At 43.7% G+C, this 13,149-nt stretch overlaps 1 protein-coding gene across 7 annotated transcripts in view; it reads right to left on the bottom strand.

The window, feature by feature from the left end:
* Positions 1-13,149, bottom strand: part of sipa1l2 (signal-induced proliferation-associated 1 like 2) — a 54,840-nt gene that overhangs the window by 27,262 nt on the left and 14,429 nt on the right. For 5 of the 7 annotated variants that reach the window (XM_026996563.3, XM_026996586.3, XM_081708105.1 and 2 more), the window contains exons 2-4: positions 2,426-4,057; positions 2,170-2,297; positions 1,272-1,460 (exon numbers count right to left, since the gene is read on the bottom strand). In XM_026996563.3, the coding sequence (XP_026852364.2) occupies positions 1,272-1,460; positions 2,170-2,297; positions 2,426-3,770 (1,662 nt within the window). In that variant the 5' untranslated portion in view covers positions 3,771-4,057. Of the gene's footprint in view, positions 1-1,271; positions 1,461-2,169; positions 2,298-2,425; positions 4,058-5,364; positions 5,653-7,151; positions 7,240-13,149 lie in introns of those variants that run through there. The other 2 variants (XM_026996572.3, XM_081708104.1) reach the window with 2 other exon arrangements.

Here is a 13,149-nt window from a genome sequence, read left to right as displayed (position 1 = left end):
TAATGAGTTTCCTGTCCCACTTCCTCTGCCCACAAGAGGCCAAGGAATAATCACATGCATTGTCGTCATTTTTACCGCTAAGGACTCGGGGCTAACGATGGGTTTTAGCTTCTAGTTAGTACACTGGAGCATTCCATTAACGCCAACACCCACATTTCAGTCACTCTGTCCTGCTAGCCCTGTCCAACAAAGCAAAACCAAATATGAAACAAACTCAAAATGAGACAGACAACATAGCGCCGTCACCAGACGAGTGGGATTCCAGGGCTACCCAGAGCACCATCACTACAGCACATGATCACCAGCAAGAAGCAAATGATGCGTTTTGTGCTCCAAACTTCATTGCCAACTGGGATATATATAACTGCGGTGTGGCACTGGCTGTTTTGGAAAGGGGACTTGAACTGTCTAAGAACATCACTGTTGGTACGTACAATACACATGAATGGAGGCCGTAGTTCACAGAGCTGGGCTAGCTAACCACACATGCTTTAAATCTTGTTTTCCAAGCAGGCTTATAAATGTAGCATGCGTCATTCAACTGCAGAGTCAAGCTCTTCTTTCAACACAGTGCCGCAGAGCCATAAACATAACAAACAAACTCGTCATGGACGTTAACACACAGTGTTGGTGGACATGCCTGAACGCTACCTTGAGCAACAAGCAGCCATAACAGCAACTGTCGGGAATACAGAGATGCATCAAAATGCCCAGGAAGCAGATACTTTGGATGCCATTTAAGATGTCACTTGATTATTTAAGATATGGTGAACTGATTGTTTTGTTTACGATTTTAAACCTGTTCCTAGTAATTAATTTTAATTGCAGGGAACGAAACTTTTTAATATTTTTAAACGGGCAAGAAAAATAAATATTATTCTGCATTATTTATGCTTCACAATTTCAAAAAACAGTATTCATCATTTTCAAATTCAAAGTTTCGGGTCTCCGGTAAGTATGCAGCTGACAGCGGCAGGAAGTGTGAAGCTAGAGAAGGCGTGAAACACAGCTGCAGTTTGGAGGTGAAGCAGAAGTGTGAACGATTCACATAATGTCATCAGCAACCGTGGCCTACATGCTAAAACAGGTAGGTCAAAAATAAAGTGTAGATTTGAATTCTCTACTTATCAAATGTTGCTGGCTTTGCTTTGTTCTAGAGCTTTTGATCTTTCCAAGCTTGGTGGGCAGTAAATTTTGCACTAGATCACGTTTTCCAAAAATGGATCCCATAGCATTTGTACGCATTTTAGAAAAGCATGTGCAGCACTCACTCCCTGCTGGTCCAGTCTGAGCAGCTGCTCCTGGACTTTGGCTGAGCTGATGGCCATGCGAAGGCAGTGGATGTTGAGCTCAGGCACCACATACTCCAGCACCTCCTTCAGAGGCAGGCCACGGGTGGTGCCATGCTTCGCAGTGGAGGGGACAGCATCCTCCAAGATAGACCCCCGCAAGGTAGTGAGCTGACAGGGTGGTTATAGAGAAATAAGGACGAGAGAGAGAGAGAGAGAGAGCGCGAGAGAGAGAGAGAGAGAGATAATATTAAAGACACATCTGCTCAAATCTCAGCACTCAACACATGGATATGCTTTGAGTGTTTCAGTACAGTACAGTTGCAAGACATCTGAAAAAGATGTGTTTAAATTTGTAGCATTAGTGTCACTACAAATTCATTCAAAGACCCAATCAACTATCCAACCAAATACTCAGAAAAATATTTTTTAGATCCATTCATTTCAGTTTGACTCCTCACATTAGGAACTACACTTACATTTACAGCATTTAGAAGACACTGTAGTCCAGAGCAACTTACAGGAGTACTCTGTAGTCTCCATTAAACACATCATCGTGTTAGAATAAAACTACAGCATTCAACAACAAATGTTTGTGGTCAGTTTATTGCCAGAAAGAAATACAGCATATTCGAAGAGCTAAATAAGTATATTTCAAAAAGTAACAAATCCAAGCATTATCTGATCGACACCTTGATGGCCTGTTCAAAATTCACCCCTCCTCATTCACACTAAAGGAGGGAGCTTTTCTGTCCTTCCCACAGGTGAAGCACTTCCTGCAGCCGGCACATTTACATTTTCTAAATACTTTGCACAAAACCGAGACATGCCTGACCTGCGGCATGTGGCTGTGTTTGAGGTGTGAGGCGTCTTAGCCTACCTCGCTGGTTCTGAAGATGATCCGGTAGTTGTACTGTGGTCCCTCTTTGCTGTCCTCCAGCCTCTCCCTGCGTACACTCAGAGCCACGGGGCCCAGGTTCTCATCGACACCAAAGTAGTTCTGGTGCTCTGCATCACAAGGCAAAAACTATACTGCGGTGTACACTGTACAGCGAAATCTAAGTAATTTCTTTTGCTATGACTAGAGTATTTCATAAAACATGGTGTACTCCATGTGGTCATACTATAAGCCTTACCTTTGTTATAGAAGAACTTGTGATAGTAGTATGCGCCCATGTCAATGTGATCGATGATGTAGCGTTTGATGCAGTCCCGGGGGACTGCATAATTCTCACGGGATGAATAATTATCACGAGGTACCTCCAGTACAGACACCCCAGCATTCGTGCAGTGAGAACTGAGCGTGGCCTCAATGGAGCAGCTTTCACCTCCACTACTGTAGGGGGCGCTGTTGGTCCTCATGAGCCCTAGCTTCCTCTCTCCCTCACCACCTACTTCATTGCGGAAATAAGGGCAGCTAAGCACCATACAGTTGCTCTTCCCGTCTCCTTCGTCTAGGTCAGGACCTGCTTTTTGTCCAGGGTCGTCATAGCTACCGACAGGTAGCGTGTACTCACACACAGGTGACACCTCAACACCTTCGCCGACATCCTGGCGCTGAGACGCAGCAGAAGCCCCGGTCGATATGTTCTTCCTGCGCGCCAAGTTACTCCGATTGGCCACTGCCTCACTAATGTTGAAGAGGACACTCTGCACATCGTAATGTGCAAAACACCTCTGAAAACTCAAAGTGCAGCCATGTCTGCTACAGTCATCGTGCTCGGTGAACTGTTTCGTTTCACTCTTCATGGTCTTAAATCTACGAAATATCGAAATATCCCCTTTGTCGGATTTCTGCCTTTGTAAGAAAGACCTGTCTCGATCCCTGCCGTAAAGTGAGTTGTCCACATAATCGGAGTAGTTTGGGATACAGATGATGTCACCACGTGCTATATGAGCGGCAGTCTGCAAGCTTGGAGAGATGGTGGTGTCATAACACAGGAACTCTGGGAAACCTTGTGGAGGAGGCGCACTGGGCTGCTCTGCATGTTCAGCTGGGTAGCTCCTTTGGGGAGCGAACAGCCTCTCAGCAGATAAACCCTGCTGGTCAACAGAGGAGGTACTACCGTATTCGCGGCGCAGGGAGGCGCCTGTATTGGGGTTAATGGCTGTGTGGTCCAAGTCCTCCACACCGGCATCGCTGATGGTGACATCACTGTTACTCCTCTTCTGGAGTAGGCGTAGGTTGTTATCCGGCGAGTGTCGAAGTATCTCACTCTTCGGATTAGCTGGAGAGTCCTCATTGTGATTGATGATGTCATCGGCATTCTGACTAGGTGTTCCATTCTGGAAGCTTGTGACTAGACACTCGTACTTTGGCAGAGGTCCATGGCTGTTGTCTTTCCTCTGGGGCCAATCTGACACTCTGGCTCGAATGCCCATTTTGGGCATGACTGGGGTTCCCTGTAAGTTTGAAATGGGAGGGCCCATATTCCCATTCAAGGTTTGGAGCTTCTTAGCAAATAGGTTTTCGGCCTGCATCACGTGGGGAAGGCTCTTAGAGTGTTTAGTCTACTCAGTGCTGATCTGCAGTGATTTCACCCTTAAGATTAGGGATGCTCATATCTTGCATTTAATCCTCTCTACAGGAAACCTTGAATGCCTCTCAATCATTGAATCTCTGGAGGTTTGTTTGAACTGTCTGCTGAGCAACTGTGAATAATGACAAACCCACACTAGGGTGTTCAGACCTACAGGTCTATAATCCATAGGAAGAGGACAGATTCCGTTATCTCTTGATGGTCAAGGACGACTGCTCTTCCGTCACTCTGGGATGAGAAAGAGTGAGAAAGAACAAGAGAGTGAAGGAGGGAGGGAGAGAGGGAAAGAGAGAGAGAAGGAGGGAGGGAGGAAGGGAGGAAGTGTATGTTATTGAAACATTGCTATGGAGATAAAATACCAAACAGTGTGACCTGCAATAAATACTAAGACCTAAAATCTTCACTCACAAAAGTCAGCGTAAAATGTTCATTCATTATCTTCATGAAGGGGAGGCAATCAGTTGTCATCCTCATTTTAAAAGAATCGAAACTTTGGCAAGTTTGTTACATCAGTTACATAAAGCAAGAATGTGCAGGAGCATCGGCAGTAAACTGTAAAAGTAAACTGTCTTTATATTTTCAGTTCCACAGAAAAAATGAACTATAAGTAAACTACTCAGAAGATTATAATTTACACTACTAATCAAAATTTTAGCTATAATGCCTTACATTGTTTAATATATAACATTTTTTTTCTTAATTCATATGTTTTACCTGTAGGTTTGGATCTTATAATTTTCATAAATTTTGATAGAAGCTATGACACCCTCCAGAAAATTAAATCGGAAAGACGCTGGCATAACTCATGACAATCTGATTTCAAGGTTTCAGAAATGATAACTGCATCCAGATGAACCCTACATTACTCCAGACACTAGACCCCTAATACCTGCTTGTCATTTACGTTCACTGGCCTAAATTTAATCCAACAAAGCTTGTCAAGTAATGAGGGTTAGGGTTTATTTCTCCAGTTTTATTCCCACACTTGTCATGGCATTTTTTTTCTCCAGTTCTGGCTTCAGTTGCAGTGCTGGGTTTTTATGGACAACTTTAAATCTCTTCTGGTACTGCCATGGATTAAAGAAAAGAGAGATTGCCTCCATCTAAACAGATCAAATTGCATATGGCAAAAATAACAAGAGTACTCTGCCTCGCCCCATTGCATGACGAGCATGTTTTCACCAGACCACTCCTTTGCCGGCATTTTTTATGCATGTGGTTATTCTTTCCTAATCCCAGTTGGGGCAGGTAGAAAATTAAAATGAAATATAAAACTCATCATGATATTAATGTAAAATACACTGCACATTAAGCAATAAAAATCCAGCCCAGCTACTGACTTCCCTACTTACACTTTAAACAGGAACAGTCTAACGTTGTTCTAAAAAAGCCTTTACATGTAATTATACTGAATTATACACAATAAACTGATTTGTGTTCATCTTACTAAAACCAAGCTCAGCTGGACAGGCAAAGTATCCACTAATTCCAGTTTTATACACTGCGCCAGAGATAACAGATCCAGTGATGCAAACCTGGGCATGGTCTTGGACAATCACACGACATCACGACATCTTATATAGCATCAGAAGAGGTTGGCCATTTCTATCCAAAGAAGTCAGGCAGTTGATAATCCAGTCTCTTGTTATCTCAAAACTGGACTAACACGATGCACTCCAGGCAGGTCTCCCTGTATATGCCAGTGGAGCCTTAAGATGATCTAGAATGATGACATGCTAGAATGCTTATTCTCCTGTTATTTTGGGTATTTTTCCCGTGCCAGGGTTCAAACCGTATGGCATTCCTACACTCTGGCCTAATGTACTAGCATAAGGGTCACTTCCATGGAAACCACAAAGCACTTTTGTAAGTCACTCTGGACAAAAACATGTGCTAAAGGCTGTACGTAATACTATTATTCAATATGCTGCTTTCCTAAATTTTGTTTGTTGTTTTAAGTAATTCCTTCACTTCTGAACACCTGGCTATAGATATTAAGATAGCAGGTATTTTCTAGCATTATACTCACCATTGTATCTCCCTCCTAAACGTTATAGGAAAATTATATGAAATACTGTCTGAAATTTTCACTGATGTTCATGTCACTAAGATCCACAAAAGCAACAGTCAAAGCATAAGTAAACATCTCAACCCTACGAATGCTGTAACCAAGTGTGCTATTCATGTGCTGCCAACTTCAGTGCCCTATGATTCCACAGTGGCACAATTTAACATTTCGGACGTTATTGACAACACTGTGTCTGTGAAAACAAAATTAACATTATGTGACAACGCATGAAGGACAAATGTGGAAAAAGGGAATCTAAAATGTAAAATATAAGCTGCTTTCAATTTTGGAATAAATCTATATTACAAATACACTTGTTGCCTATAAGAAACATGAATGTTGCGTCAGTCTGATTATGTCAACAAAATAAATACATTTTCCCCTCTACTTTTGATAAGTTAATAAACCCTGCTAAATTGATGCCAGCTCAGCAAAGAAAAATATAATCGGTTTGCCAGCTTGTTCCAAGATAAGATCTTACATTCGCGATAATACTTTAAAGCATCTTGAGGGTCAATTTGACCTCTCTGCACAACTCCTTATCAGAACACTTACCCCATTCCCACAACACTGCTTTGAATGAGTCATTCACTGTTCATCTGATCTACTGAATACTGTAAATTCAGACTGTTTCTTCAGCTCTTTAATATCCTATTATTACACCACATGTGAAGAGTGATCTATTTACCTACCGGGTTAGGATTAACCTGAAACCTAAAGCTTTCATCTTTAGCCTCTACAGGGTTAGGATTAGCCTGAACCCTAACCCTGAACCCTAATCCAAAACCTTTCATCTTTAGCATCTACAGGGTTAGGATTAACCTGAACCCTAACCCTGATCCCTAACCCTAAACCTAAGCCCTTAACCATTTCATCATTAGCATCTGCAGGCCAATTCAAAACCTTCTATTCCACAGCAAAATTACTTTAAAAGGTTGTGCAGTGTCTAGCCACCCATCACTACATAGTTTAGGTAATGTGCACCTATTCTGATTCCAGTACTGACACAGCTTTCATCATACCAGTTAAAGACATCAAGATTAACAGTGATGTAAACAGACACTATTTGAATATTACTGGTCTCAAGTGAAGGCTTTGAATCTGCTTGCTGATCATGACAGTTACTGGTAGTGATGGCCCTGTTCTAAACTGGTTTTACTCAATTTAAAAATGGCAGAACTAATTCAGTGCTTTTGTTTGCTGTATCAGATGAAAACATGACATAATCCATCACGTCTACGGTTGGTTCCTGACCTGTGGTGAACTGGTGCCCCGTCCGGGGTCGGTTCCCATCTTGCACCCTGTGCTGCTGGGTAAAGCTCTGGGCTCCCATGACCCTGAACTGGATTAAGCAGTTTAAAAGATGAACAAAATTAAATCTGTAGCTATTTACTCAATGATTTTAATTTTATTTTTATTTCTGTGGTGGTTAACATTAACATTGTATAACCGCCACCATCATTAACACAGCAGGCTGGCTGGCTGCCAAGGTATGAAAACAAATGTGACCATCAATCATATATAGTACGTATACCAATTCTTCCTTAAGTCAACATTTATATGCCTTAGTAATCGTAGATATCTGCTCTGAAGGAGACGATGCTTCCAAACCCTCAAACAACTGGGACCAGAGAACTTCAGGGTGAACTTCAATGCTTCATTTAGAACCATGGAGTTAAGCCTGATAAAAATCTATGCCTTTATCTTTATGTGATCATCATGTGATCATAATTTAACTTTACTGACTGAAACAGACAGAACGAAGTAATTTTTAAACCCACCTAAGAAGGCAGAACTTCAAACCAAGCATTATAAATTACTAGCAGTAAAATGGGGGTTGACAATGAAGTTGGACTGAGCAGAGTACGTTAGATAACTGGCACATTAAGTCTCTGCCAAAGCTAACTTTATGGGAACAAATGATGTCTTCATCTTTTCCTGAGCACAAAGCTAAATTTTAAATGATAAAGTGGCAGATGAAAAAGCCCTCATTAAATGGGTGGCCTTGATGTCAGACTATTTGAGGGCTTCAGTAAGCACGAACTGAAGACATCTCCCCAGTCTCTTTCACTCTCTTTCCCACTCCCCCACTGTCTATCACTCCCTTCCACTCTCTTCCGCTCTTTTCCACCATCTTTCACACTCCCCAACTCGCCGAGTTTAATATTGGTATTCATTTTATAATTGATTTGTCATTTACATTTACAGAATTTAGCTAATGCTTTTATCCTAAGCGACGTAGAACTTACAACTACGACTGAACACAATTTGAGTAATTGAGGATTAAGGGTCTTACTCAGGGAGCCAACAGTGCCAAGTTGGCAGTGGTGTGGCTTGAATTACATAGAGTGATTTGTAGATACTTAGTTAATGGTTATAACCCTAACCATATATACTAAATATGCTGTTGGGCCCCTGAGCAAGGACATTAACCCTCAGTTGATCCGGTCTAGGTTTGGGCTGCCTGGCAGTATCCTAGCCCACACCTGTTGATGGCGTGTCAGCAGGGGTATTCTGTGCCTCTGTTCTACTGTGTATGATGATGAACCATTACATTATGCTGATCTTCCATTATTTACATCTCATTTCATCATCATTTCATTCACATACTCATCAAAATAACTTTTCTCCATACACTAGCCTTGTGAAGATCTGTACTACAAGTAACTATAGTCAGCTTGGACACTGGACAGCATGAAGGAGATGTAAATCATGATAGCTCTGCAGGGTAAATCTGGAGACAGTTTTACTCAAAACACATCGCACCCTGGCATACCAGTGCCAGCCACAGCTGATGAAAGAGTCCGGACATCAGCCAAGAAACTTTTTTCACATTGTTTGCACATATCTGTATGGATATGTGCATTCAGTTTGTCCCAGTTACATTATGAAATGTAATCTAAAAAAATGGACATTTTCATGAGCAAGCAAAATAGATCAATTTTGCCAAAGACGAATTAACACCCTAAGGGTGGGCCATCCAAGAGACATCCAAGACCTGAACAAAAAACTGCACATCTCACAGAACTCTTCCAGCCTTGATTCCCCACCAAGCTATTGTGACATTGTCCGGAAAAGATTGGTCCCAACAGGCCATTCTTTAGTATATATGGTTAGGGTTATAACCATTAACCAAGTATCTACAAATCATTGTATGTAATTCAGCAAAAATTGCTGTAGTGCAAATGCCATCTAATCTCTTTCTTAATGAACTTCATACACTTTGTCAAAATCATGTTTCTACTTTGCAATGAGAGACAAATTCAATGTAAGGAAGAAAGATCAGCAGGCACGCGGATGTACTCGCTGTGGTCTCACAAGTCAGCCATAACAAATACAATTCTACTGCAGAAAATCCACTGACAAATCTGCTACTGTTCCTTAACAAGCAAGAGAAAATTCACTGTGCTGAGTGGGAAACATCTGGACAGAGTAGACTCCTAAGATCGGAGTGGGAAACATCTGGACAGAGTAGACTCCTAAGATCGGAGTGGGAAACATCTGGACAGAGTAGACTCCTAAGATTGGAGTGGGAAACATCTGGACAGAGTGGACTCCTAAGATCGGAGTGGGAAACATCTGGACAGAGTGGACTCCTAAGATCGGAGTGGGAAACATCTGGACAGAGTAGATTCTTAAGGCCTGAGTGCAAGTGAGAGGAAAACATCTGGACAGAATAGATTGATTCCTGGTCTGCTCTCAACTGCCACAGAGTTTTGTAACTCAACAGTGCAAGCAGCTGACTGGGCAGCTTTCCAAACCTGGGGCACTCAATACATCAATGCATGCTTCCACTGGGAGCTCCACATACAGCCTCACCCTGTTACAGGCCCAGTGCCCACCTCACCTTGTTACAGGCCCAGTGCCCACCTCACCCTGTTACAGTTCCAGTGCCCACCTCACCTTGTTACAGGCCCACCTCACCCTGTTACAGGCCCAGTGCCCACCTCACCTTGTTACAGGCCCAGTGCCAACCTCACCCTGTTACAGGCCCAGTGCCCACCTCACCTGTATGTATGTGACGAATAAACCAAACTTGAACTTGAACTTGAACCTTGTTACAGGCCCACCTCACCCTGTTACAGGCCCAGTGCCCAGTATGTATGTGACGAATAAACCAAACTTGAACTTGAACCTTGTTACAGGCCCACCTCACCCTGTTACAGGCCCAGTGCCAACCTCACCTTGTTACAGGCCCAGTGCCCACCTCAGCCTGTTACAGGCCCAGTGCCCACCTAAGCCTGTTACAGGCCCAGTGCCCACCTCAGCCTGTTACAGGCCCAGTGCCCACCTCAGCCTGTTACAGGCCCAGTGCCCACCTCAGCCTGTTATAGGCCCACCTCACCCTGTTACAGGCCCAGTGCCCACCTCAGCCTGTTACAGGCCCACCTCAGCCTGTTACAGGCCCAGTGCCCACCTCAGCCTGTTACAGGCCCAGTGCCCACCTCAGCCTGTTACAGGCCCACCTCACCCTGTTACAGGCCCACCTCACCCTGTTACAGGCCCACCTCACCCTGTTACAGGCCCAGTGCCCACCTCAGCCTGTTACAGGCCCAGTGCCCACCTCACCCTGTTACAGGCCCACCTCAGCCTGTTACAGGCCCAGTGCCCACCTCAGCCTGCTACATTTGCACTATTGCTCCTGTCTCCTGGTCAAGCGCCAACTGCAATCCCTCATCTCAACACGCACGCGTGCACGTGTGTGTGTGTGTGTGTGTGCGCGCACGCATGTGTACACGTTTGTGTGTGTGTGCGCATGTGTGTTCTTTTTCTGTTCCCTTTTTAGGTGTAGGCTCTTCACAGCCTGTGCATTCCACATCCAGGACAACTATAACCAGAGCCAGCCGCTGTTCATTTCCAATGCCTCTCATGCCAGGGGGGATTTTTGGCAAGATTTACTTCCAGACAGAGACATGCAGTAAGACCTACTGGAGTGCTTCACACAGACATTCTTGCACAGGGTCCAGTACCACTCCCCAACATCCACTACAGCACATACATGCTATATAAAGCCACTCCCAGGGCCAAAACAAACCTAGACTCTGTGAAGCTGAAGTCACATGCTTGTGTGGGTGGGACAGCAGGAAATGTGAAGAATGGAACTGCAATGGACTTTTGTAGCAGGACAATTAACAAATAAACAACAAATAAGCAAATGGGGCTTTACAATGTTGGGGGTGTTCCATAGACCCCCCACCAGGCTCTTCAGAGGGTTAGGGTAACTGGCCTTTAGCATTTGGTTAATAATTCCTGAGTGTTTAACAAACAAAGTCTACTATAAACAGACCCAGGAAGAGAGACCATGTTCCAGGGCCTTGCATAGTCCTAGTTTTATATAATCAAAGAGGGACTTGACTGCCAGCTGCCGGTAGTCAAACAACTGCATGTAAACAGGACTGCATGCATGTACATCAGAACATTAGTGCAATTCCTCCCCTCTCAAAAAACAAAACAAAAAACAAAACAAAAAACAAACAAAAAAAAAAAACACCTTTTGAAAATTTTTTACAAATTTTTAAAAATTGAAAAGAATTAAAAAAATCAGTACTGCACAGTACTGCAGAGTAGTAGCCCAGCTTTCCTCTTTCCCTGGCCCTCATCCTATGCTTTGGCAGTCTGGGGGCTGCATTCACAAGCCATACGGCCAAGGCGAGTGTAAAGCATCCAAACACAGCTCCGGGCTCAGGGTGACTGGCTGACTTGTATCAGCTGTTAAAACAAACCGGGCAACAATGCGCACATGCGCACATGGACACCATCAGTATCTGGTCTGCCAACACAACTGTTTGCCACCAAAACCCAGGGGAAGCAACGGCTTTTTTAGGGGGACAGCGTGTAAACATGGGATGAACAAAGTGCGTGAACATTAGTGTTCATTACTGTAGTTACTGGGCTTGATGTGGTGTGTTCCCACGCCTGCTGGACCGGGACAGAGAGTTCTCCCGCCTGCACACACTTAAGTACATGCTCCTTTCCCGTCGCCGGAGTATTCTGGCCATATTAAGGCTACGATATCTGCAATATGACAGATCAACCACAAATGACACTGCTCTCGCATATCTTAATGAGTAATAAGTGAAGTCAGAAATAGGTGTGACTACCTTCGCCTTTTCTTCAAATCTGTATTATCTAGTTTTCATGTCCTGTTTTTTATTACAGTTGTATAGGGTTAATGCCAGAACAGAAGTTCAAGACTTTTTAAACAAATAGCTCATTCAATACCTTGTTTATCTTCTTTGGTAGACTGGTTGGGTTGCCATACAGGGCCCAGCAGTGCAGACATTTCACATGTTCAGAGCTGAGGGAAAATCTGTCTGCTTGATAATCTGACAATACTTCAGACACAAAAAAACCCAAAACATTCCTAACCGGACTTGTCCAATGGTACGTACCCACACCCAGACACACTCGTGTGAAAACACACGCTCATGCACGCACAAACCTACGCATGCACACAAACACTGGTTGTTAAGACATTTTTAAAACACATTTTAAACACAAAATCAGTTGTGTGCCTTTAAAAGATCCTGGCTGGAACCTTTGAAGCAGCTTGAGTGAACGAACGCAAGTCTTCAAAAGCTGAACAGCTAAACACTGACAGAGTGACAAACTAACTTCCTGTTCCTCTCATTCAGGATTCTGAACAGAACACAGTTCACAAAGAGATTAATTTCTCCTTGTGTTGAGCCAGTGGTTTCACTGTGATTCAGACGGCACACAGTACTTTAAGGGGAAAGGAAAAGAAACAGACAAGGGTGAAATTAGAGTAGTTTAGTTTGGCAGCATTTTATCAGATTGGACATAGCTGGTAGGCCCCACTGTGATTATGAGAGTCAAAGAGGGAGTCCTCTCTGCTTGATCAAACACCAGCACAAACTAAACTGTGGGACCAATTCCCACACATAACACCTCCAACCAGACAGACACAGAGGCCTATTTCTTCCCCTCCTCCGCTCGGTGACACACACGCACACACACACGCACACACACACACACGCTCCCCATGTGCTCAGCACGGAGTTAACATCTGATCTTGCTCTTCTCACCTCCCAGCAATAAACATACACACAAATCTTCCTCAGCACACTGTTCATCATGGCCAGGAGCCCTCCAGCTCTCTCCTCAGTGTTTACTGGCGTCCTGCTGTCATGCGCTCCGCACAGAGGTAAACAAACCCTAGCCCTCTAAACACAAAACGAGTGAAGAACAATTGTTCACCCATTCCAAGCGTTTTCCCTCTTCTACAGAACCA

This window comes from Electrophorus electricus, chromosome 26 (assembly GCF_041902795.1).
Source record: "Electrophorus electricus isolate QZ-2024a chromosome 26, ASM4190279v1, whole genome shotgun sequence".
Taxonomy (NCBI): domain Eukaryota; kingdom Metazoa; phylum Chordata; class Actinopteri; order Gymnotiformes; family Gymnotidae; genus Electrophorus; species Electrophorus electricus.
Note: the sequence above shows the minus strand (reverse complement) of the source record. Positions and strands in the feature narration are given on the sequence as shown.